The following is a 26,321-nucleotide window of genomic DNA, read 5'->3' as shown; positions in this document are numbered from 1 at the left end:
GACATGCTGCCCGATGGACAGAGGGCCCCGCCCCCTCTGCAGCACCCAGTTCCCCCGTTCAGTCAAGCTCAGGCAAGCTTGACCTGGGACCTGGGATGCCCTGAGACCCACCTGACCCCCCCAGCAGGAGCATCTGGTGCCTCTGTCTCAGCATCCTGGCCCACAGGCCTGTACCATGGGCTTCATGGACTTGCAGGAACAGCCCTGGCTGACTAGTCCCTCAAATGCCTCCAAGGGGGTTTGGCTGCTCCTTCTCCCCCATCCGAGGCCCAGGCAGGGGCAAGGTGGGCATGTGAGTCACTGAATGGTCTCCACAGTGCCCTCACCTTAGCAGGTTGTGGCTGACTTTTTAAAATACACAATGGTCCAAACATGGACCCACCCACCTTTCCTTTCACATCCAGAGTCGTGGGTGCCATCCACCAAGTTGGGCAGGCACAGCACCAGCGTCTAAGCTGCAGGTGGGCTCCTGGCCATGCCCGGGTGCTACTGTGCACCTATACTGCTCATGTTTCGGGAAAAATACAAAGCAGGTATTGCTGGTGTGCGTCCAATCAGGACACCATCATCATGTAGCGTGGATATGGATGTGGAAGAGTCCATGCCTTTCTGAGGGTTGTCAGGAAGCCGCCATCATGCAGCGTGTGGATGAGTTTATGCTGTTCTGGGGGTTTCGGAGCACTGCCATCGTGCAGCAGGGCACACATGGGACAGGGGGACACACTCAGGGGGTTGTGAAGCCCGACCCTGATCAAGGGAGGATGGAGACCCCGCTAGGGCTGGTGTGAGTGTGGATGAGTCCATGCTGTTCTGAGGGCTATCAGGACGCCGTCAGCATGTCGTGTGTGGATAAGTTCATGACTTTCCGAGAGCTATCAGGGTGCCGCCATTATGCAGCATGTGGATGGGTCCGTGCTGGTCTGAGGGATACCATGGCTCCACAATCATGTCCTGTGTGGATGGGTCCGTGCTGTTCTGAGGGTTTTTAGGACACTGCGGTTGTCCTGTGTGGATGGGTCTGTGCTGTTCTGAGGGTTTTAGGACGCTGCGGTTGTCCTGTGTGGATGGGTCCATGCTGTTCTGAGGGCTATGGAGCAGGGCATCTCTGGTTCTGTGGAATCGCTGCCCTGATACTCCATGGGGAATCCCAGACCAGTGAACACGGACAGCGCCCTGCTTCTCAGGCTCTTCCAGGCTGCTGACCCGGGAGGGTTCACTTCCTGAGGCTATGTTTTCCACCAGTCGCGCTGCTGCCATTTGCCTCTTAAGGATGGTGTTGAGTTTAGAGGCCTTAGCGTGGGGCTGGGATGGGGAGGGTGCTCGGGTCCTGCGTTCTCCTGGGACAGCCTCTCACTGCCCTCTGGCTCTGCAGGTTTGGATCGACGCGGCCACCCAGGTGTGCTTCTCCCTGGGCGTGGGGTTTGGGGTCCTGATCGCCTTCTCCAGCTACAACAAGTTCACCAACAACTGCTACAGGTGAGCCCCTAGCAGGGCCAGGCAGGGGCCTCGTCGATACTGGGGAGGGGTTGCTGACCTCCAGAAATAGCGCATTCCTGGGTGAGGACAGGGCGGATCAACGGAACCCGCAAGCGTGGGAGGTGCGTGGCCTTTCAGACAGAAGCGACAGCGAGGGAGCCCCCAACACGATTTTGATTTCAGCTTTAAAGAAGGCACTGGGCCGGGCGCGGTGGCTCAAGCCTGTAATCCCAGCACTTTGGGAGGCCGAGACGGGCGGATCACGAGGTCAGGAGATCGAGACCATCCTGGCTAATATGGTGAAACCCCGTCTCTACTAAAAATACAAAAAACTAGCCGGGCGAGGTGGTGGGCGCCTGTAGTCCCAGCTACTCGGGAGGCTGAGGCAGGAGAATGGCGTGAACCCGGGAGGCGGAGCTTGCAGTGAGCTGAGATCCGGCCACTGCACTCCAGCCCGGGCGACAAAGCGAGACTCCGTCTCAAAAAAAAAAAAAAAAAAAAAAAGAAGGCACTGAAGCACGTGGGTGTGTCGCCTCCTGGGAGGGACCTGCCAAGGTTTGACCTGCGGCCAGATTCCCCACTGAGGACCCCTCCCAGCAAGGCCAGCCCCTCCCGGCACAAGGACACACCCTCCTCCCTCGCACCAGCCCCAGCGGGGTCTCTGTCCTCCCTCGCTCAGGGTCCAGCGTCACAACCCCCTGAGTGTGTCCCCCCATCCCATGTGCACCCTGAGTGTGTCCCCCCATCCCATGTGCACCCTGTGTTACCAGCAGGCACCTGAAGCCCTGTGCTGGACCCCAAATCCTCCTAAAAACAGAAACAGAATTTTATCTGGGACCTGCTTTCTTTGACCTTTATGGACTTGTGCTTACTTTCTTCCACATCATGAGGATAGAAACGCAGTAAAAATACAAGGACAGTGTGTGCAGCAGAATGGTCAGAGAGACCACAGACGGGCTCCACCGAGAGTGGGCGCTGGAGGGCAGGTCCCGAGGCAGCCCCTGCCTGCAGCCCACCTGCGTCCACCTGGGTCCAGGTGCTCTGCAGATGAAGTGTGTGGGGCCCTTCCACCCCGGCGACAGGCCACACAGGAACCCAGGAGGAGGATGCTGGTGCTCTGTCCGACCCCAGGACCCTCCCTCTTCCTCCCTTGCTTGCCTCCAGCCCTCTGGTTTCTCAGCCCTCAGAGTGGGGCCCCCAGGCCCGCAGCACCAGCACCCTTGGGAGTTTACGGGAAACGCAGGCCCTGAGACCCCATGAGACCCCCCCAGTCAGGATCTGCATCTTAGCAAGGTCCCCGGGAGGTGTGTGCTCCTGGAGGTTCTGGAAGCTCTGCCCTGGGTGAGGCGCCCACAGCAGGACTCGCGGGGCACAGAGGCAGTCGTCTGTTCTGCCCACCCTGAGCCTTGATGGCTGAGCCTTGAGCAGCTCAGCCGGGGGGCCAAGGTGGTCCAAGGACAGCTCTGCCAGGCTGCTAAGGCCGTACTCACTGGGAAAAGCGGCCCCTCCAAAGACCTCCCGCCCCCTTCCCCAGACACAGTAAATTAAGAATAATGACTGGAAAATTGCAGCTGCTGCAGCTCAGCTGGTTCCTGAGACGGCTTGTCTTGTTCTTCCAGGGACGCGATAGTCACCACCTCCATCAACTCCCTGACGAGCTTCTCCTCCGGCTTCGTCGTCTTCTCCTTCCTGGGGTACATGGCGCAGAAGCACAGCGTGCCCATCGGGGACGTGGCCAAGGACGGTGAGCCCCTCCTGCCATGCCTGGGCCTGCTCCACGTAGCCCCCGGTGCTGAGCTCTGAGCAAAGCCTTTTTCCTTGTGAAAGAGGAAGGAGACGCACGGGCCCTGAGCGACGTCAGTGACAGTTGCTGCCTCACTCTTGAAGGAGGCACAACCCAGTACGGACCTGCCCCCAACCCAGCACCTTCCCTGCCCTGCCCCTCGTGGGCCCTCCACCCTGGGCTGCGGAGCCTCAAGCCCAAATGCAACTGAGCAGCACGGTTGGTGCCTTGGTCCCTCGGCTGCTCCCTGCGGATGCCACATGGGGCTGAGCCACCAGGGTCTGGCGTGGATGTTGTCACTGAGGCCCTCTAGACGTTTGCTTGCCACGTGGTGTGGGAACGTGCAGCTCAGGGAAGGGGAGAAATGAGCCGCTCCAGCAACACCTGGAGGCAGGCTGGGGTGGCGCGAACGTCAGCTTGGCCACAGAGCAGCCGGGAGATCCCTGAGGCCTCCAGCACAGGGTGGCCCTGCCTGCTGCCCAGGCCGACGCATGACGCTGAGTGTCCCTGCACGCCTGGAGTTGTCTCCGAGAGGGTGGGGAGGGGTCCAGGTCTTGGGCAGGCGCAGGTGAGTTGCAGGGAGGCCTCAGCCGCAGCAAGAAGTGAGCCAGGCAGGATGAAGCCGGCAGGACGGGCACAGGTGCAGGGGCTGAGGGCGAGGGGGCTGAGGGCGGGGAGGCCTCAGCCGCAGCACAAAGTGAGCCAGGCAGGATGAAGCCGGCAGGACGGGCACAGGTGCAAGGGCTGAGGGCGGGTCCAGGCACTCGGGGCCACTTGCCTGGCTCTGGTGCTTGCAGTGGAAAGCTGTGGCGTTGGCAGCCCTAACTTGGGGCAACCGAGGGCTCCAGGGAGTCCCGAGGCTTCTCAGTCTCTGTCAGCCAGCAGAACCCCCGCCTGCCTCCAGGCCTGCCCTGCCACACGGATGTGGAGGAGGCCCTTTCCCTCCAGACACGGGCCCCTGGGTTGGGTGGGCTCCCATCCTGCGTCCCCATCCTTGCTTCCTCTGGACTGTCTTCTCTGGCGGTGGGGGTGGGGGGTAGTGGGGAGGCTACATTTGCGAGGAATGATTGTGCTCAGAAAAGCCCATCTGCTGTGGGTGTTGTCGCTGACTGAGCTCTGCCTGGGTGTTGGGGCTCAGTGAGGGCAGGGAGCGACAAGCACCAAGCGGGGGCAGCCTTGACCCCATCTGAGTCTCACAGAGGGGGGCACTAGGACCCTCGCACCGCAGGTAGGAACAGGCTCAGAGACCTGAAAGCGCCTCCGTGCTTGCAACAGGAAGCCTGGGTCGGGGCTGGAGCCGCAGCTCAGAGGCGGGCCTCCAAAGCCCGTGTTCTTTCCTTTAGGAAAAAAAAATTCAGTCAAAGCGAGAGGAAGGGAACATCATGCATATAAATGCAGGGCAGTGAAATTTACTCGGTGCCGCATTTATGCATTTTCTCCATTCTTTTTGCCCTTTATTATGATAAATTAGCATAGTTTGCAGAAACCTCTATTAACCCCTGAAAATAAAGTTGAATGTTCTGTGCATTGCATAACAAGCAAAGTAAATGTCATTTACAGGCGTAATTCTCAAGAAAACAGGGTGAAATGTTAACTCAGGTACAGAAACTCAGGCAAGGGTGTTGACATTACGTTCCCCGAGCTGATGAATATCTTCCCAGGCTCCTGGCTGGTACCATCCAAGCCCCGGAACGTCTCAGGCAAGCCTGCCTCCCCACCCCACGTGGACACTGTCCCCGTCCACCAGGGTATCCGGGAGCTGTGAGAGCCCAGGTCTGACCCCGCTGCTTGGCTGACAGTAAGGCCCCTGGCTCTGGCCTTTGATTATTTAAAAGGCCAGGCCCAGGCCTATTCCCGCAGGCTAGGGCCAGACACGTGCCTGCTGAGGACAGGGACTCTGTTGCAGGCAGATTGGGCTCTGGAGACAGTGCCAGCCAGTGGAGGACGCAAGGCTTCTGAAATGGTCAATGGTCAATTGCCTATGGGACTGGTTTTTACTTTGGGGTCGTCGGAGACCAAATTGCGTTGACTTTGGTCGCGTGCCTGCCACGCTCTTATCCCCTCCACCTCCATCCAGGTCTGCCTGCTCGTAGCAGGAAGCACGCGTCAGCTCCCCAGAGAGCTGTGCGGGGACACCTTCTCTACCTTGGCCATGCCACCCCTCACCCTGGCGTGCCCCTAGCTTGCAGGGATAGCAAGGTTGCAGGTTTATCTCTTATCTTCGAAGCCACCATCTGGGCCCCTGTATCCGTCAGGATGTGCTGCTCCTCTGAGCCCTCAGGGCCCCAGCTGATAGGAGCCCGTCTCGATGTGGCCTCCGGGATGCCGTGGCAGGGGCAGTGGTAAAGGAACCACACACTCCTCTACCAAGCTTCACTCACAGGGACCCACTCATCGTGGGTTCACAGCGCATTGGCCAAGTGCAGCCATGTCTAACCTCATGGGAGGGTGGGAGGACCTCAGCTTCCTCGTGTGCCTGGAAGGCAGAGGTCAGGAACGTATCCCTAATGTTTTGCTAAATTTAGAAATTAGGCTACTGAATAGTGTGGTTGTGTGTGATGTGTGTGTTCTTGTGTGTGTGTGTGTGCATGCCCATGCGTGCATCTATTTGTGTGTGTACACGTGGATGTGTTTTTGCATGGATGAGTTTGAATGCACAAATATGTGCGTGCACGTGCCTGCATGTGTATCACATAATATGTGCAGGAAAAACTAACTAGAAGGACGTTAGCAGGTGTCCCTGGGATGAAGGGCAGGACCAGCCTGGAAATCCCTCCTGCCCTCCCCTTGTTTCTGCCCCTCCTTCTCCCCGCGCCCCCATAACCCGCGAGGACACAGGTAATTTGCAGGAGCTCCATTGCTGGGTGGCGGGCATGAACCAAAGCCCTCCCATCGGTTCTGGGTTTCCGTTTTCCTGAGTCCCAGACCAGGGTCTGCTGGATGCACGGGAGGGAGGCTGTTCAGCAGGGCTGCACCAGCCCTAGTCTCTACAGGCCTGTGACAGGCCGTGTTGGCCTCTCGGGGCGGGGTGGGGCAGGATGGGTGGGAGAGCACAGCCTGGGCTCTGTGGCAAGCAGGGCGGGTTCTGTTTCAGGGCCGGGGCTGATTTTCATCATCTACCCGGAGGCCATCGCCACGCTCCCGCTGTCCTCGGCCTGGGCCGTGGTCTTCTTCATCATGCTGCTCACCCTGGGTATCGACAGCGCTGTGAGTAACCCGCCCTGTGCTCGGCACTTGGGTTCCTTCCACCCAAGGGGGCCCCGCCCTCCCAGGGCCAGGCAAGATCCCTGGGCTCACGGACGGCCCCCAGACCTGTGCACTTGGGCGAGCCCTGCGATTATTTGGGAGACCTTTCTTGGGGCTGGGGTGAGTGGTGACTGGAGTTTAACTTTTCCTTTATCCCTCTACTCTGGGGTACCCGTGTGCCCTGCCCTGAGCCACCTACAGATCCTGGACATGTGCACATACATGTACACACACATACACGAATGCATGCACACACACATACACGAACGCATGCACACACACATACACAAATGCACGCACACACATACATGAACACACACACACGAACACACACACGCGCACACACATGCACACACGCACATGCATGCATGCACTCACGCATGCACACACACATGCGCACGTGCAAGCACACACACACATGAGCGCACACACATGCACACACACATGCGCACACACATGCATGCACGTGCAGCAGGGCCCCAGCCACCAAAGACTTGGCTCAGGACACCAGAGTGGTGGGGCCTTGGAGGGCACACAGCAGGTCCTTCATATCTCATGGCTTTCCCTGGAACCCTCGGCGACCCCACGAGGAATGAGGAGGGCAACAGCAGTTCCTGGCACCCACCAACCCCAGGCCTGGCCCTGAATGCTTTGTGTGTGGCCCCTGCACCTCCAGCTGCTGGGGGTGGCAGGTGGAGCCCTCGATCAGCCCTGGGCCTGCTAGACTTTCTCAGGCTCCTTCTTCCCTGTCAGCTGCAGGGGACCTAAGTACCCAGAATCCCTTTCCTTATAAACACGGGTCATGCACCTGACCCCCACTCATATCCTATCCAGCTCGGCCACAGCTCTTGGGTTGACCACAGGCCTCGTGTTCCTGACATGGGAGCATGAAGGGGGGGCCTGGACCGAGACCGAGCAAGATGAAGAAGGTCACTACGTAGGAGTCAGGTGCCTGGATGGCATCTCACAGGAGGATGCCTGGAGTTGGGAGGCTCCATCGAGAAGGTGTAGCCAATGGCCGGGCCAGGTGCACCCAAAAGCTTTGCGTGGGGGGCGCGTCTTGCTCAGGAAAATCTGGCTGAGCCGAGCCTGTGCAGCAGCAGTGGACGGGGTGGTGGTGTTTTAGCCATACCACATCTTACCCACCCAGAGACATCGAAGACACTGCAAACCCCCTACCGTGGATAGAGTGGTCCCTCTGGGTCCTCTCTCCTGTGGTCGTGCCGCCATAGAAGCCCGCACCAATAGCTGTCCTCACTACCAGGCGTCCTGCACCCTGGACAGCCGCATGGCCCCTGTTCCATGTCCTTCTCTGGGTGTGCGTCCCCTGGGTGACAAGTGGATCTTGGCCCAGGCTGCGGACAGGAGCACTGCCAGCCTGCAGCCCGACCCTGTGCTCTGTGTGCAGATGGGCGGTATGGAGTCGGTGATCACCGGGCTCATCGACGAGTTCCAGCTGCTGCACAGACACCGTGAGCTCTTCACGCTCTTCATCGTCCTGGCGACCTTCCTTCTCTCCCTGTTCTGTGTCACCAATGTACGTACCATTTGCCGGCTTCGCCTTCTCCTGGTCATGTCTCCTTAGCATGTGGCATGGGGTGCCCTGGCTGGGACTGTCAGGCCAGACAGAACCACAGCACTTTCAGGAAGCTGCGTCCCCACCCACCCCAGAGAATGACTCACAGCAGTGCACAGGGTAACTGCATATGGGAGCTTAGTCCCAGAGTCACTTCAGCACCGGGACAGCTCCCCCAGAAGCGCCCGAGGCTGAAGCTGCCTCCCTCTAGGGTTTGGGGACTGGGGGACACTGGGGGTGTGGTGACAGAGCCCATCTACGTGGGAGGGGGTGGCAGAGCCTATCTACATGGGAGGGGGAGCCCAGGCCACGTGCTCTCCAAGGGAGGCACTGCCAAGTTCCACGTTTGGTTGCTTCTATTTCTAATTGCACACAGAGCCCTGGGAAGGGAAAGGAGAGGTCATTTTTATTTTTATTTTTTTGTGATAGACGTGGCCCTAAGTAGCTGCATGTGGATAGAATTTTAGGGACTCAAAGCAGAGTTTGCACTGAGTGAAACCATTTGTGTGCACAGTGAGTCCCGGGCCAGGTTGACCTTTGGGGAAAGCCCTTCTGCAGCTCCACAGGCTCCCCTCTCTTCCAGGGTGGCATCTACGTCTTCACGCTCCTGGACCATTTTGCAGCCGGCACGTCCATCCTCTTTGGAGTGCTCATCGAAGCCATCGGAGTGGCCTGGTTCTACGGTGAGTCTGGGGAGAGGGAGCCAGGCCCACGCCCTCTTGTTTGGTGGCTGTGCCGCTCCCCTTCTGACAAAGCCGCTGTGAGGACACACCTTTCAGCTGCCGGAAGCCTGGGTTGTGATCATCACAGCTCCGCACAGGGGAGAGGCTTGGCCCTGGTCCTTTCAATGGGATCAGTGAGGTGCTTAGCTTGGATGGTGGCCGGAAGACGCACACTGTGGTCAGAGGTGTTCACAGTGGCCGGGCGTCTTCCACCTCCTCCACGCTGGAGGCACTGGCGAGCCCATCCCACACAATCAGATCCATGCTGGGGGTTTCAGCAGGGATGTGACATGCTGCATTTCAAAGGTGCCGTCATGGCCTTGCCTGCTGACCAGAGCCCCAGAGCAGTCGGGGCGTGATGGCCAGCGGGCGGCTCTCCAACGGATGCCCCAACGGGTGCAGCTCCTGGCCCATTGGTCTGCCCCAGCTGGGTCCTGGGATGTCCACCAGGGGTTTAAACAGCAACAGAAAACCCAGCCTGGAGCCAGGGCTGCCCCTTCCCTGTGTGCTGACCTGGACAAGTCACCTCGACTCCCCTCAGTTCTCTCTTCTGTAAGACGGGCTGGAGTGCCAGCTCCACTCACCTGGCCAGGTCGCTTCCGGGGAGGTGGCAAGGCTGAACCCGGGCATCTCACCATGAACGTGCAGGCTGGGCGCGGTGACCTGTGACCCAGCACTTTGGGAGGCCGAGGTGGGCAGATCACGAGGTCAAGAGATCGAGACCATCCTGACCATCATGGTGAAACCCCATCTCTACTAAAAGAAAAAAAATATCTGGGCGTGGTGGCGCACGGCTATAATCCCAGCCACTCGGGAGGCTGCAGCTTTTCTGAAGACACAGCGATGTCTTCAGTATGATTCAGCTTGAACCCGGAAGGCGGAGGTTACAGTGACCCGAGACTGTGCCACTGCACTCCAGCCTGGGCGACAGAGTGAGGCTCCATTTCAAAAAATAAAAAAAAAAATGTGGGGATCTGGCTGAACGTCTGTGGTGCTGCGTGAGCCCTGGTTTTGGAGGACGCCCAGCTCACCTGCAAACAAGGGGGTCATGCCTCAGAGCCATGGAATTTATAGCCAGATAAATGCCCTGGCTTTCAGACAAATCAGAGAAATAGCTCCTATTCTGAGAACGTTGTTTTCAGTGTTGGTTTTCAGTGTTGCTCTACAGAAAAGGGAAATATCAACGTCGTTGTACTTTCACGGGTGCCTGGAATCAATACTTTGTCTATCGCTTTCATTGTCATGTTCCCTGAACAAAACATAGACCTTCACAGAGGAAGGGAGAAAGTGCCTCGAATTCACCAGCGCCATGGCCTCTGGAACCACGGGAGTCGGGGAGAAGCTGGCCCTGGTGAACTGAGCCTCCGAAGACTGAGATCTGTGTTATTTTTCCAAAGAGAAATCCACGCCCCTCTCATCTAAATGAAACAAAATCTGTGCTCTAATAAGCTGCGGAATACGCCGGGCTTCCAGTGCGCCGCGGTCCTGTAGGTCTTGGAGCTGATGACTCCTGCTCTGGCAGGGGCCCGCGAGGAAGGGTCTGGGGGCTGAGGGGCCTTGGAGACGCCCCCCTTGGCTTCTTCTGGCCTCACCTCTCTGCATCCCCGCTGCCTCCCACGTCCATCTCTCATGTCCAGGGCTCGGATGCCGGGGTGGGGTGTGCAGAGGGGATTCCGTGTGGAGGCTTCTTTCTGAGGGGACACGGGACGACTGCCAGACTTGCCCCAGATCTCAGCAGATCAGCCGTGGGCACACGAGTCACAGACCAGGCCAGATGTGGGGGGAGAGCTCACTCTTAAGGTCTTATGGTCAGTTCCTAGAAGTTAGATGATACCAGCGAAAGAAAAATAGGCCTTTCTAAAGCAGACTGCTGGTACTTGCTTTTGGGGAGAAAAAAATGTTTATTATGTTTCTCGAAATAGCTTTTCTGAAGACACAGTAACAGTATACTTACACAACGGAATATGGTTCAGCCCTAAAACGAAAGGGAATGCTGAGGTGGCTGCAGCTTGGGTGGCCTCAGGGACACTCTCCAGGGAGTAAGCCAGTCGCAGAGGCCCCGTGCCGCGTGACTCCACTGACGGGAGGTGCCCACAGGAGTCACATTCATTCAGACAAAAAGCAGATGGTGCCGGGGCCTGGCGGGGGTTGGGGGTCGGGAGGAGTTGGCGTTTCATGGGGGCAGAATTTCGTTTTGGAAGATGGAGTTCTGAAGATGGTGGTGGTGATGGTTACACAGTACGTGAATGTATTAATACATTATGAACTCTACACATAAAAATGGCTAAAATGGGAAGTTTTATGTTGTATGTCTTTTACCACAATCTTTTTAAGTGAACGAGGAGTACCGGTGGCAGAGGGAGGCAGGGAGAGCCGTGGGATGAGGAGGAGGAGCTGAGGGGCTGTTGCTGGGGTGCGGGTAGCTCCTGCCGGGGTGCGGCTCTTCCTGGTGGGTCTCCAGGGTGGAGCGGACATGTGGGCTCCCACCCGTCAGCGAGGCACCCAGTGGGCTGGGGTGTGGCCCGGCCCCCTCCACAGGAGGCTGGGTGCAGCCGGAGCCTGGGGCTGGTAGGTGGGACCCTTGGGGGTCAGCGAGGACCCCACGTGTGTCTAGCATCGGGGAATGCACTGCCCTGATGGGCGCTGACGCTGCCTCATCTCCCCTCAGGCGTCGGGCAGTTCAGCGATGACATCCAGCAGATGACCGGGCAGCGGCCCAGCCTGTACTGGAGGCTGTGCTGGAAGCTGGTCAGCCCCTGCTTCCTCCTGGTAAGGGACCTCCGGTTGCCTGCCCCTCCCCCTGCCCACTGCCCCCACTCTGGCACCTGCCCCGAGGTCCAGCGCCCGCATGTGGGTTGTTGCTTGAGCAAACTGTGTGCACAGGAGGCTGCGGGCAGGACCCGGGGTGGGCCCCTAAAGGCTGCTTTGAGACTGAGCTCACCATGGCTGGAGTCAGGGGCCTCAGGACTCGGCCCGAAAGGGCAGGCTGGTCCCCGAACTCATCTCTAGTCTCCTGAAGGTGCCTTCCGCCCTCCCCTCTAGACCCACCAAGAAAACCTCAGGTGTGGCCCCAGGTGGTCTCGGACCCCTGCCACAGCCCGTGTGAGGCCTGCACTTGGGCTGTCCCGCTGTGTTGGGAGGGGAAGCTGGAAGTGAGTCTGGCCATCCACTCACCTCTACCCGTGAGGATCAAGGTTGAAGTTAGAGCTTCCGGGCTGGCGGGGACAGAGGATGCCGAGTGCTGGAGACCCTGAGAGTAAAAGGGACCTTGGCCCTGTCCCGTTGCTCACGCAGGCCTCCCTCTGGCTCAGCAGGGGCCTCGGCCCTGTCCCGTTGCCTCCCTCTGACTCAGCAGCATCACTGCGTCCAGTAGGCACTTCTATCATCTGGGCTGGGCCGCTGAGTCAGGGCCCACCGGGCAAGGCCATGGGAGTTTGTAAATAGAGTTTTGTTGGCACGTGGCCACGCCCACCCGTTAGGGATTGCCTGCAGTGCTTCCCCGGCTGAACCACAGAGGCCCAGAGGCTCACAAAGCAAAGCTGTGCCGCCTGGTCTGGGCAGGAGACCTAAGAACGGCCCAGGTCTAAGCAGAGCGTCCGTGAGCTGTTCACAGAGAGAAGCACCTCCCGAGTCCAGCAGGCACGAGGTGGGGCCTGGAACAGGGCGGGGGACTCAGGCCGCACCCGCTCACGGACCAAGGCTGGTCCCGGGGTCAGCAGGGCCTGCGTGCGTGGAGATCCCCGTCACCAGCACACAGCAGGTGGGACAGCCCCGTAGTTGCAAGCAGAGAGGTTCCAGGGTACAGGAAAGAGAGGAGAGACAGGCCCTACCCCGGAAAAGCTCGACATAGTGTGACAGAAGCCGCCCGGCATCTTGTAGAAATTCCACCATATCTGAGCTCCAGGCCGCGTGGCATGACTGCACGTAAGTGTTCCAAGCCCAGTTAACTGTGCTTGTGAGGCTCCCATTGAAGGCTCCTGGATGCACGGGGCAGCCTTTTAACAGGACACAGACTACACGGCTGTTCAGAGGGGAAAGTGAGGAAGCCCTCCCGGAGAGTCAGCCTCCTGCCCACCTCCCGCTCTCCCCCGCCTTTAGTTGAAACAGCCTTTTTGCATGAGGACGTCGGCTCCCCTTGAGGGGGTGTCTCCTCTTAACACCCAGAGGGCTGACCTCGATCTTAGGAGATAAAATGTTCTACTGATCTTAGACTAAATGTTCGAACTTCATACAGAAACACATGTCGTACACTTTTAGATAAACCTACAAACTACACGAAACAGGACTTCATTTTGCCAACTTGAGAGAAACATGACCATTTCATTGCTCTATGTCATTTTATATTTAGTATTACAGTGCAATTCCTATGAAGTTTTGATTTTAGCAGAAACACAACGTCTGTATTATCATCTATTTCTTCAGGCTGTGGCGTCGTCCCCTGCCCTCTGGCGTGTGCTGGCCTGTGGTTGTAAGGGGTGTACACGCTCCAGACTTGTTCAGATGACTCTGTGGCAGATGACGCCACAGCACTGCTAAATGGAAATTATGCCGGAGCAAAGGCAACTCACATGGGCAGACTGTGGCCTGCGGAGGCATAGTTCTTTCTAAGAAAAGCAGTATCTAGCAAGAAGTTGAACAGTACAAGAAAGCACGTTACAGCCATACCTACATGTCAGATATGCAAGACCGACATGTCCAGGGATGCACGCATGGCTCTTTAAAGCATGCTCAGGGCTCTCTGTGCAGCGGAGGCCGGCCCCCAATCCCAGATGCCCCAGGACCCTGGCTTTGCTCGCCAAATTGCTGCCCACCCTGGCCTTGGTCACGTGACAGACACAACCCTAACCCCCATCCCAGTCCTTCGCTACCCAGCTCCAAACCTGCAGGTGGCTCGAAGCAGCGTGTGAAGAAGATGCTGAGACTGGCATGAGACATGCATCCAACATGCTTTTCGGGTGCAAGGCTTGGATGTTTTAACTTTTCTGAAATTGAGGAAAAATGGACAATTTGGAAAAAAAATGCATTTTGAGCTACATCATAAACCGTATCTATCAGAACTTCCCTTGTCTCCTTGGGAAGGACTCAGGTACACAGAACACACATGTAGGCACGCAGTACACACGTGGGTGCACAGAACACATTCAGGTGTGAGGTGCATGTGGAGGCACGTGGAGGATCTTTTTAGATGGTGGTGCATGTTTGTGGAGTGGAGGAACAAATGCACGAGCTGCCTCAGGAGAAGCCTCCGGAGAGGGGGAAGCTGCCCCTCCAAGTGGCATCCATCCCACCCTCTGTGTTACCTTTGTGGTGGTGGTTCTGAGACAGGTCTGTGACTTCATCAGATTTGCTTCTAGAAAGAGTAGAGATACGGAGCCCGGATGGCCCTAGGGTGGTCCTGCATGGGTCACAGTTGTGTCTTCAGGCCATGGATCATAGATTCAGTGGACGGGCTGGTGGCCAGTTTTGTGTTTGTTGTGATTTCAAGCAAGGAATAGAACAAGGTGGGATAGAGCAGGAAGGAATGGGATGGGATGGGACGGGGTAGGACAGGATCTGGTGTCATAGAACAGGATGGGATGGGATAGAACACGATAGGATGGGAGGGGAGGAGAGGGGACAAAACAGGAGGGGAGGGGAGGGGAGGGAACAGGATAGGACAGGACAGGCGAGATCATGCCTCAGGAGGACATGGATTGCCTGGGATGCCCTGCTGCCATGTCTGCAGGCCTGGCCGGGTTCTGCATGTGCACAGCTGTAGGGGCTGAGAGACCCTCTGCCATGAAGTACCTGCCCCATCCCTGCTTTGTCCTGGCACCGCCGGCTGAGAGCTGCCTGACCTGTGTCTGCTGGTTTCAGTTCGTGGTCGTGGTCAGCATCGTGACCTTCAGGCCCCCCCACTACGGAGCCTACATCTTCCCCGACTGGGCCAACGCGCTGGGCTGGGTCATCGCCACGTCCTCCATGGCCATGGTGCCCATCTATGCGGCCTACAAGTTCTGCAGCCTGCCTGGGTCCTTTCGAGAGGTGGGTATTTGGACGCGGCGCCTTCACCTGAGTGCGAGGCCACCAGAAAGGCTCCGTGGCTGTCCGTGGCCCCAGTCCTCACCTGCCTGGGTCATCTGTGACCAAGAGGAGGAGACTGGAGATGGCCACCACAACAGTGTGTGTGTGTGTGTCCACCTGCACGCCTGTGTCCATGGGTGTGTATATGTATGTGTATTCATGTGTGTGTCTTTATGTGTGTCCACATGTGTGTGTCTATGTGTGTATGGGTCTGTGTGTGCATGTACCTATATGTATGTCCACTGTATCTCCGTGTCTGTATGTGCTGTCTCCATGTGCACGTGTGTGTGTGCCTGGGTCTGTGCTCACATGCGTATCTGAGTGTTTGTGTGTACTGAGTGCATGCATGCCTACACACTATGGTGTGTGGTGGGGCGGACACAGCAGCCATCTGAGGGCGGTAGAATCAGGGGCGACCTAGTTCCCCCCAGGGCCGAGCCCCACTTTGGCTGAACAGGGGCAGCTGGAGCCCCAGGCAGTGGAGGAAGCTCTGTGGAGTCCCTGATGCGCACCTCCTTTCCTCGCTTGGTTTTGCCACCTTTGTGTGGAGGAAAGGCAGGTGGACCAGTCACGCGGTCCTCCTTTAACACCCTGCTCTGTGGTTCCCGGAAGATACAAAGACACGCCTTGCTTGGAAGAGGGTTGCCCTCACCTGAGAGCCCACCACTGGGAGCTCCCGGAAGCTGCTTCCTTAAATCCTAGCCTTTTTCAGAAAGAACTGGCTTGGCCCTGGGCAGCAAAACCCTGGAGTGGCACCTGCTGTGTTCAAGGATCCACCTTAGGGCCACACGGTGTCCCCTGGGCTCAGACATGTGCAGGTGCTCCCAGGCTGGCACCGAGCCTGACTCTTCAGCAGCCCGGCCAGGCCAGGGCCCAGTGCAGGCAAAGCACAGTGTGTGGCTGGGGCCTTCTGTGGAGTGGGAGGGGCTCTGGGGCTGCCATGGCCCTAGGAAAGCTGATGACACCCTGCTGTGGACAGTCCTTCTCAGACCCCCACGCGCTGACCTGCCAGGACCCAGCGCAGGGGAAGAGCAGGCAGCCAGGCAGTCCCTGCAGGGAGGAGCTCCTCTGGGAGGCTGGATGGACTCGGGAGGCGGGGCCCAGGTCAGCACAGAGCTGGAGGACGCCTGCAGCCCGGTGGGCCTGAATAGCCAGTGCCCTTACCCCTCGCACAGCCAAACTCTGAACATAAGCCAAGTAAAACCTCAGCAGTTGAGCCAGGTGCAAGTGGAATTGTGGTGATGACGTGGGGTGGAGCCACACACAGGGGTCCCTGGGAGAGGTCACCTGGCCTCAGAGATCCAGACACAGGCATCCAGGTCTCTGAGTGTGAGCTCCTGAAGATGCCGCCTGCTCCGGGAGGACTTGGTGCCATCCAGGCCCAGGAGCTGCTGCAGCAGGCAGTGAAAGAAAGGCAGGTTCCGCATTCACTCCCCAGGAGCTGCAGGTGACAAAAGGCAAGTGCTCCTGGAACATGTCAGCTGCAGGTGGCCCCGAGGCAGCCCACCTGGGTGTGAGCACTTTCTTACTCAGAGCCCAGCACATGTGATGACTTAGAGACAAGGGCCATCTCCAGGATCATGTTTTATTTCAAGCGAGGGCTCAAATGCTGATGTCCTGCTCTGCACTAGACTTTAAGGGGACTGTCAGAATGTCGGCTTCGGGCCTGACCGCTGTCCGGTCGGTGTGGGCACTGGCAGTGTTAAGTCAGTGGTGGGCGCTGGTGGTGTGGACGCCGGCAGGTGGGCGTTGGCAGGTGAGGAGCGCTGGTGGTGAGGGTGCTGGCAGGTGAGGGTCCTGGCAGTGTGAGTCAGTGATGGGTGCTGGCGGTGGGTGCTGGTCTGCACTGGCCCCCACACTCTCCTTCTCTTTCAGAAACTGGCCTACGCCATCGCGCCCGAGAAGGACCGCGAGCTGGTGGACAGAGGGGAGGTGCGCCAGTTCACGGTGAGGTCGCGGTCCCCGCTGGGCCTCTCTCAGGGGAATTCAGAATGATCCCAAGCTCGGTGTACTTAGCCCCCAGAGGGCTCTGAGGCTGGTGTAGACGAGGCTGGTGTAGATGGTATTCATTTACTCAGCCAGCATGCACTCTATGAGGACAGGCCGCCAGCGGTGGCAGGTGACAATGGAGACGTGCACCTGGGACGGGGGGTGCATGACGCGGGGGCCCTGGGAGGTGCGTCTGCACGCACACCTGAGGAAAGCGTGGTTCTTGCAAAGACCTGGGCATGTCCCAGACCATGGGAGCAGCGCCCTGTGGGGCTGGCTGAGCCAGCTGAAGGACCAGCAAGGGACCCGCCCGCCTCATGGGGGCACGAGGGACAGTGGAGGGGAGGCTTGGGCCTGACCATGGGGAGCCACAGGGAGCCCTGAAGGGGCTGGGAGAGGTCTGGGAGCCTGGGGTGGGCTTCACGTGAGAGGATGGTCACGCCAGGTGTTTCCTGCACCCTGGGAGCCATCCAGGTGTGTGCGCACACGTTCATGGCATGCCGTGGAGCAGGTGCATTCCCGGGGCACAGAGTAAACACTTGATGTGTTTTTACTCCCACAACCCTAAGAGGCAGCCCACCACTCTCTCTACACAAGGGTCCCTGAGACCCAGAGAGGCCCCGGAATGTGCCCGAGATCACAGAGCTGGCCAGCAGGAGAGGAGCCTGGGCTGTGCCCTGGGCCTGTGGCAGTGTCTTCCTCCCCAGAGCGGCCTCAGCTCCGACCTGATTCCAGACACTAAAGTCAGCCTGATGCTGACAGCAGAGTCCAATGCACAGCAAAGGGGAGGAAGGTCGTAGTGTGGAGGGCACCGCGGCCCCACCTCGGACCTGCCTCTTCCCTCTGGCCACCTCTCTGCACCTCATCCTCGTAAACAGTTCTCCCAGCAGGGGTCTCATGAGCTCACGCCTGAGGAGCCCAGCATGGACCTGCCTGAGGAGCCCAGCATGGGGCAAGAGCAAGGATGCAGGCAGAGGGAGGGGGCACCGTGTGCCTGGGAGGTGGGGGGTGATGTCAGGCAGAACAAGACGCTGAGCAGGGAACAGGCCAGGAGGCAGTGGGGAGAAGCCGCCTCTAGGCACACATCTGCCCAGCTTGTTCCTCCTCCCAGCAAGTCAGGTTCTGGTGTGGGCTCTGCCTCCCTCTCTTGGCACCCTTTCCTCTGTCCTCTCAGTGACTTGCCTGCTCCAAACACAGGAGGAGTGTCCAGGCATCCCACGCCATCCGTCCAGGGGATGCCAGCCCCTCTCCACTGGCCTCCAGTCCAGCTCCACCAGAGCCTCTCTCTGCTGAGAGTCCTACATCTCGGGGTCTTACACTTTGTATAGGATCTTGCTAGTCTTCTCAGATATCCAAATTTGACTTCATGTGGGATTCTTGCTGTGCGTCCTGTCGCATTAATCTCAGCTACTGTTTTTGTCATTTCTTCCTCTGCTTTTCTTGGATCTACTCTGTTGTAGTTTTGCTAACTTTTTAATTTGGACTTTAGATTATTAATTTTCATCCTTTGTTCTTTTCTAATGTAAGCACTCAAGGCTATGAATTTCCCTCAAAATACTCCATGTGCTGCATTCCACATTTTTTTTACATAGCATTTTTCTTTATATTTTAGTTCTAAATATATTTTAATTTCCATCGTGACTTTGTCAACTCATAACTTGCTTAAAAGTCTGTTTTTAAATTGCCAAATATATGGGGATGTTTTACTCATCTTTTTGTTTTTAATTTCCAAATTAATTTCATTGTTCTCAAACACATATGATACCTATTATTTAAGATGTATTGGTCGGGCATGGTGGTTTACACCTGTAATTCCAGCACTTTGGGAGGCCTAGGCGAGCGGATCACGAGGTCAGGAAATCGAGACCATCCTGGCTGACACCCTGAAACCCCGTCTCTACTAAAAATACAAAAAAAAAAAAAAAAAAACTAGCCGCGAGGTGGCGAGCACCTGTAGTCCCAGCTACTTGGGAGGCTGAGGCAGGAGAATGGCGGGAACCCGGGAGGTGGAGCTTGCAGTGAGCTGAGATCACGCCACTGCACTCCAGCCTGGGCGACAGAGCAAGACTCCGTCTCAAAAAAAATAAACAAACAAACAAATAAATAAATAAAATGTATTGAGACTTCTTTAGGGCCTTGCACCTAATCAACTTTGATAAACGTTGCACATCTTTTAGACTAATGTGCTATTCTCTAATTGTCAATACACAGTTCTGCTTCTGTCCATTTGAGTAGGCTTGTATATCGTGTTACCCACGTTGTCTACACTTTCTCAATTTTAGGGGTGCTTGACCGTGAGTAATTGAGAGATGCCTGTGGTATATTCTTCCTCGATAGTATATTTGTCTGCTGTTCCCCTCAGTTCTATCCAGTTTTGCTCTCTGTAGTCTGAGGCTGTTTTCTGAGGTTGATCCGTGTCTGGAATGACCATCTCTTCCTGCTGACATGAAGGCATCTTCACCCCCTAATGATGCTTTTGGTCTTAAAGTCTGATTGTCTGGGATGAATACAGTTGCACCAGGTGTCTTTTGAGTTTGTCTGAGATATCTTTTGCAATCTGTTAACTTTCACCTTTGCAGTGATCTTAAGATTTAAGTGTCTTTTGCAAACCCAGCATACACCTAGAATCTTCTACTCTCACAATTGGGCAGGTTAATCCATTTACATTTGTTGTGATTATTGATATATTTGAACTTGATTCTACTATCTTTCTAGTCTATTTGTCCCATTTTTAGTGTTTATTTTTCTCCCTTATTGCCTTTTTATAGATTGATTTTTCTTTCTTGGTTCACTCATTTTTATTATTCCATTTATTTCTCTCTACTTGCTTAGAACTTATATACTTTATCCTTTTTTTTTTTTTTTTTTGAGATGGAGTCACCCAGGCTGGAGTGCAGTGGTATGATCTCTGCTCACTGCAACCTCCACCTCCCGGGTTCAAGTGATTTTCCTGCCTCGGCCTCTCAATGGCTGGGATTACAGGCGCCCACCACCACACCTGGATAATTTTTGTGTTTTTAGTAGAGACAGGGTTTGACCATGTTGGCCAGACTGGTCTCGAACTCCTGACCTCAAGTGATCTGCCCACCTCTGCCTCCCAGAATGCTGGGTTTATAGCCGTGAGCCACTGTGCCTGGCCTTATTCTATTCTTTTAATAGCTACTCTTGAGGTTGTACCATACATATTTCACTTAAACTCTACAGTTAAACCGTATTTTAACCCCATCCCATTACGAGGACTTAAATCTTCCTCCTACTGATGAATATGCCATGATTGCTGAGATCTATTTCTGTCTTTTTAACCCACTGTTATTGGACACCGTTACTGTTCTCGTTGCTGTTATTATTTTGTATGGACTCATCCTGTTCCTTGGACTAATGTGCATGCTTGGTGTTTATTGGTTTCCATACTTTTGTTATAGACTTCTTTTCTTCTAGGACCATTTTCTTGCTTTTCAAAAAGCATCCTTCGGACATTCCTTTGAGGAGGTCTCTTGCTAACCTCCCTCGCTATTGGTGTCTGGGAACATCTTTATGCTGCTCTCATTCACGAAAGCACTGTCGTGGGCTCAGGGGTCCAGGCTGACGGTGACTCTCTCTGCGTTTTGGCGGCAGCAGTGTTCCATGGCTGTGCTGAGATGTGTGGACCTGTGAGCCTGCCCTGTGGTGGGCTCTGTCCTCACCCCTGCACACGGCCAAGTTTCCTGTAATTTCCGTGTTGTGGGTTCACTGTGGAGTGTTGGGACCTGGGTTTCTTTTTATTTATCCTCTCTGGATATGTTGTGTAGCCAGATCTGCAGATTCACAAATCTTGTCATTCTGTTAATTTTGCAGCCACACGTTGAAAGATTGCCTTCTGCCTTTCTGTGTTTTCCGTTATGAGGCTCTGGTGTATCCACTTTGCCCTGGGTCCTCCAGGTCTCTTACCTCACTTAGATTTTGTTTTCATTCGAATCTTAGGTGCACAGTTGAGTAGCACACTCTTATCATTAATCCACGCGTGGCCATTTTTAAATTATCAATTTGTCTACATAACAAACAGACACTTGTGAGCCCACAGCAGGAAAAGTAGACACTGTGGAAACGGCCTGCCCTGCACCCATCTTTCTCTGAGTCTAGCTTGATCTTTCCCTTGCCATTCTTACAATTTCATTTGTTACATCTCTAGATATTCCTAGGTTCCTAAAAAGTGTATTATTTGGCTTCAGCATTTGGTGTAGCCCTAACCAAGCCCTACTGAAGCAAGACCCTGTGTACACGCCATGCAAATCCCCGAGAATCGTGATTGTTCCTGGCTGGGGGAGCAGGCACTGTGCCCAGCCCTGTGTGGGCATCAGAGGTGGTTCCCTCTGGTCCTGTCCGCAGTTCTCTCCCCAGCCTCCTCATACACAGCGGGTGTGCTCAACTGAACCCTCAGCGAGGGTCCTGGGCCATCGTCCTGGCTCTTCTCTCTGTGTGGCCACCTCCTCTCTGGTGCTGTGGCCTGCAAACTGCAGCCACCTCCATTTCCCTCGCTCTCCTTTCCAGCCTCTCAACCCAGGGAGTGCACCATGCTGCACCCTCGCTGTGCTGCAATCTGGAAACTCCCTCGAGGCAGCAAGCAGGCTGGCAGTGGGGGCTCCTTGTTGATGTCCCTCAGGGACCACTGACCCTTATGGTCTGGTGTCCACAGTCTGGAAGGCCATTGGTGTATGTGTTTTGTTTATTTGGGGGTTGTTCGGTCCCTGTTATTCTGTCTAGGTCAGAAATGTCTGTGTCCATAGCTACGCTTCGCCTGCTGTGACTGGTCTCTGACCGTCCGTCACGTAAACAAACCGTAGCTCAGCTATGGATGCTCCGCTTCCCACTGCCCTGCCCGGTTCAGCATCCCGGCCATTCTCTTTCCTACTTCATCTCTGGAAGCTGCGTGTGCTCTGCTGTTTCTTGTGAAATTCTCATCACTGTGATGTGCGTGTGTCACTTTTTCGAGGGTCCCCTGTGTGGCCGTCCTGTAATCTGTTGCAACAGCTCCGGTCCTTTGGGATCAAACTGAGGTCTGGTTTCTGGGGACTCACGTAGAGTGGGCTGCTGTCTTCTGTTTCTAGTCTTTATTTTACATTTATGGCTTGATCTTAATCTGTGGGAATCTGGGAGCCCCCAAGCACACCTCCCTCCAGAGGGGGACCTTCTGCTTCTGTCAGAGGGCAGGACAGAGAACTGCTTCACCCCAGGGCTACGGGGCTCACAGCCGGAGTCCCAAGCATGGCTCCTTCATCGCTGGCCTGAAGTGGGGCTGCCACCCAGAACCTCTGCTCTAGGGCTCCGGCCGCTGGGCCACCCCTGGCTGTGGGTCCCGGCCGGGCTCCCTGCCCCAGGTTTCTTCACTGAGCCCCGAGCTGCACCTGGATGCTGCCTGTGCTGGCGTCAACTGTGGCTGCTCCAGTCCCCCGGTAGACCCCTGGCCTGCAGTGTGATCCCACCCAGGCTGAGGAGGTCCCTGCAGGCTTTCGGTGGAGGGGCCGGAGGAATCTGTGATGTGGCCAGTGGTAGCTTCAGTGGCTTTCCATGGCTGGCAAAGTTTTGTCAGAAGCAGCCCTGCGTGCCCCTGTTTGGAAATGTTTATGAAGCACACTTCTTGCCATTGAGTGCTATCGAGGGGCTTGTGCTCACAAACAGGCTGAACTAACGGCTGCATAATAGCAGGCAGTGACATTTGCTGGCGGTCTAAATAACTGCTCTTGTCTATGTCATCAGTCCCTCAGCAGTCAGGACACCCTGCTCCTGCGCCCGCCTGGGTCGCAGAGAGCAAGACGGAGCTGCAGAGGTAGCGTGTCACTTGGACGGAGCATCTGAGGCCCCCAGGAAGGTGGGGCGACCTGGGGGAGAGGTGACATCACCACGTCACACCCAAGTCACTGGGGTACAATCTGGAACTAGCCTCGGATTGAGGGTGCCCGGCATCTCTCAGGCTCAGCAGCTGATCAATATGCCCCAGAGGCCACCATGGCCACCACGGCAACCACATCCTCACAGCTTTTTAAAAAATCGAGTAATAATTGATTTATAGAAGTTTGAGTGAGGCATCGGGTCCCTGGCACCCGTCAGGGGCGTGTTGGTCCAGGCCCCCGATGAGCCTCCCCGTCTCCCAGGGCACGTGGCCGGGAGGCTGCAGGCTGCTCACTGCCTTCAGCTGCTCTTAGCCACAAGACGGGGCATCGCCCCAGGGCTGCCCTTCTCCCAGCAGCCACACTCTCCATTTCGGAATAAACCTGTTTTCTTTCCAGCTCCGCCACTGGCTCAAGGTGTAGAGGGAGCAGAGACAAAGACCCGGGAAGTCATCCCGCAGTGGGAGAGACACGAACAAACCAAGGAAATCTGAGTTTCAAGAGAAAGGAGGGCAACTTCTACTCTTCAACCTCTACTGAAAACACACAACCAAGCAGAAGACGCTTCTGACTGTTTACACCTTTCCGCGCCGGGAGCACCTCGCCGTGTCTTGTGTTGCTGTAATAAAGACGTAGATCCGTGCAGTGAGGTCCACCCCATTCCTGTCCCTGCAGGGCAGAAAAATGTCTAACTTCATGCCGTCTGTGTGAGGCTGGCTCCCTCCCTCCCTCTCTGCTCCCGGCTCCCGGCTCCGAGGCTGCCCCAGGGGCACTGTGTTCTCAGGCGGGGATCATGATCCTTGTAGACGCACCTGTGCTGAGAATCCGAGAATCCCTGTGCTCACAGTAGCTTCCTAGACCATTTACTTTGCCCACATTAAAAAGCCAAGTGTTCCGCTTGGTTTAGCTGTGCAGAAGGTGAAATGGAGGAAACCGCGGATTCACACCAAGTCCTTTCCTGACGCGTGGCTCCCAGCAGAGGCTGGAAACTGAGCGTTCAGTTGATACGTCGCAGTCTGTTCAGAGGCATTGGAGGACAGGGGTCCTGGTACGTCTCACCAGGAAATTCTGTTTATGTTCTTGTAGCAGAGAGAAATAAAACTCCTTGAAACCAGCTCAGGCTACTGCCACTCGGGCAGCCTGTGGGTCCTTTCGGTGTAGGGAAAGCCCTGGCAGGAGCATGTCCTATTCCCGGACGCATGCAGGACCCCACAGGAGTGTGTCCTATTCCCAGATGCATGCAGGGCCCCCGCAGGAGCGTGTACTACCCCCGGATGCATGCAGGGCCCCACAGCTGTGTGTCCTATTCCCGGATGCATGCAGGGCCCCACAGGAGCGTGTCCTATTCCCGGACACATGCAGGACCCCACAGGAGCATGTCCTACCCCCAGATGCATGCAGGGCCCCACAGCTGTGTGTCCTATCCCCAGATGCATGCAGGGCCCCACAGGAGTGTGTCCTATTCCCAGACGCATGCAGGACCCCACAGGAGAGTGTCCTATCCCCGGATGCATGCAGGGCCCCACAGGAGCGTGTACTACCCCAGGACGCATGCAGGACCCCACAGAAGAGTGTCCTATCCCCGGACGCATGCAGGGCCCCACAGGAGCGTATACTACCCCAGGATGCATGCAGAGCCCCCATGCAGGCAGCCTGCAGACCACACTCTGCCTGGCCTTGAGCCATGACCTCCAGGAAGAGACCCCACTGGAATTTTATTTCTCTCAGGTGCATGTCACATCAGTAACAACAGTTTCTATGTTTGGGAATGGCTTTTTAAAATCATATTTACCTGTGAATCAAAACAAATTCAAGAATGCAGTATCTGCAAACCTGCCTGCTGATACTGCAGTTTTTGTTTACAAGAATAATTAGCAATACTGAGTGAAGGATGTTGGCCAAAAGCTGCTTTCCACGGCACGCTGCCCTCTGCCACTGACAGGAAGGTGGATGCCATAGTTTGAATTCGTGCCTCGAGTCGGTGGGCCTGCCTGCGTGTTGCCCAAGGGCAGGGTCCGTGCAGGGCCAGTCATGGCTGTTCTCTGCAAGTGGACGTGGGCTCCAGGGGCTGGAGTGTGATGCTCAGTGGGAGCCGTCAGCCTGTGAAGTGCCAGGCGGCTGCATTTAGCACAGAGGATGGCTTCCCCATCGCCTTCTGGGGAGGGACACAGACGGCGGCTTCCCCATCGCCTTCTGGCCGCTGCAGTCAGCACAGAGAGCGGCTTCCCCATCGCCTCCTGGGGAGGGGCTCCGTGTAGCGACCCAGGTGTTGTCCGTGTCTGTCGACCTCTCTCTAGTCAGCATCGTGTGGGTCCCTAAGCACAATAAAAGACGTCCACAATGGAAAAACTGCCTCAGCCTCCTTGCCTCGTTTCCTCTGGGCGCCATCCATTTACACGGGCCGAGCTCACCTGCTCACACCCTGAGGTCAGCTTCCGCCCCACCCCAGCCCACCCAAGCAAGCCCTTCCTCACCTGATGCCTCTTGCCCATCTCTCCTTCTGGCCTCCCCTAAAGCCTAGATGTTAGAGGTAACACGTCCACTACGCTCCCACGCAGGTGTGCTGGCTGTGACCTGCCCCCCGCCCCAGGCTCCCACACAGGTGTGCTGGGTGTGATCTGCCCCCCTCCCCGGGCTCCCATGCAGGTGTGCTGGGTATGACCTGTTTCCCCTTCCCTGGGCTCCCATACAGTGTTGGGTGCAGTGGTGAACCTCACCCAGGTCCGCATTCCTGCAGGGTCCCCTGTGGCAGGTCACGGCACCTGCTTTATGTTGTGCCCACTTGCTCAGGCTGGACCTCCGTGCCATCCTGCACCACTCTCCCCCAGCCCCTCACCTGCCTGTCAACATTCTTGTGGGCTCCCCACGTGTCCAGACTCCAACCATACTGCCTGGGCACTGCCGCTGCCCACCCCAAGAGCCCCTTCCAAGCCCCGTCCAAGATCTTAGTGGCTCCTGGCCCTCAGTCCAAGTGTCTTTCCTTGCTCTGTGGCCTAAAGGATTCTTCTAGATACCAACAGATCAGGCCACATCCCAAGGAAACCCCAGAGTTATCCTGGTGCTTGGAGTAAATGCCAGTGCCCTCAGCATGACCTGTGATAGGATGGCAGCCACCCCCTCCAGGCAGTGACCTGTGATAAGACGTGCCACTCCTGCCAGCCCCACCTGCAGCCCTGCCCCGAGCTGCCTGAGGGCACACCCCACACTGAGGGCTCTGTGCCCGGCAGCACGTGGGGCACTGCTACTGCTGCATTGTAGCAGGTGCCACACGCACGTGGCTGCATGTGGACAGGAAGGACGCTCGCGCCTTTCAGGTGGGTGTGTGAACTCTGTGGCAGGACAAGTGCTGTGCTGCCTACGAGGGCTGAACCTGCCTGCAGCCTTACTGGTGCTCCCCACCCTCCCCGTTGTCACATATGATGCCCCTTACCCTCGGGGCGGCTACACCCCCCTGCTGCAGGTGCCGCCTTAACAGCTCACACCTGGAGCCCCCAGGTGTGATCCCTGCTGACCACTCAGGTCTGGGGTCCAGGTAGATACTATGTGGGTGGCCATAAGTCACTACGTGGGCTGAGACTTGAAGGACTCTGACAGCATCATGG

The 26,321-nt window shown here is 56.5% G+C and overlaps 1 protein-coding gene across 1 annotated transcript in view; it reads left to right on the top strand.

Moving 5' to 3' along the window:
* Nucleotides 1-25,068, top strand: part of SLC6A3 (solute carrier family 6 member 3) — a 50,120-nt gene extending 25,052 nt beyond the window's left edge. Inside the window, exons 7-15 of the mRNA XM_045393510.2 lie at nt 1,373-1,476; nt 3,096-3,220; nt 6,354-6,466; nt 7,914-8,042; nt 8,665-8,764; nt 11,472-11,572; nt 14,660-14,827; nt 16,742-16,813; nt 23,119-25,068. Of these exons, the coding sequence (XP_045249445.1) occupies nt 1,373-1,476; nt 3,096-3,220; nt 6,354-6,466; nt 7,914-8,042; nt 8,665-8,764; nt 11,472-11,572; nt 14,660-14,827; nt 16,742-16,813; nt 23,119-23,142 (936 nt within the window). The 3' untranslated portion in view covers nt 23,143-25,068. The remainder of the gene's footprint in view (nt 1-1,372; nt 1,477-3,095; nt 3,221-6,353; nt 6,467-7,913; nt 8,043-8,664; nt 8,765-11,471; nt 11,573-14,659; nt 14,828-16,741; nt 16,814-23,118) is intronic.
* Nucleotides 25,069-26,321: the final 1,253 nt, after the last annotated feature.

The sequence above is a fragment of the Macaca fascicularis genome, chromosome 6, assembly GCF_037993035.2.
Source record: "Macaca fascicularis isolate 582-1 chromosome 6, T2T-MFA8v1.1".
NCBI classification, from domain to species: Eukaryota; Metazoa; Chordata; class Mammalia; order Primates; family Cercopithecidae; genus Macaca; species Macaca fascicularis.
The sequence above is the reverse complement of the archived record's forward strand: the minus strand, read 5'-3'. Positions and strand labels throughout refer to the sequence as shown.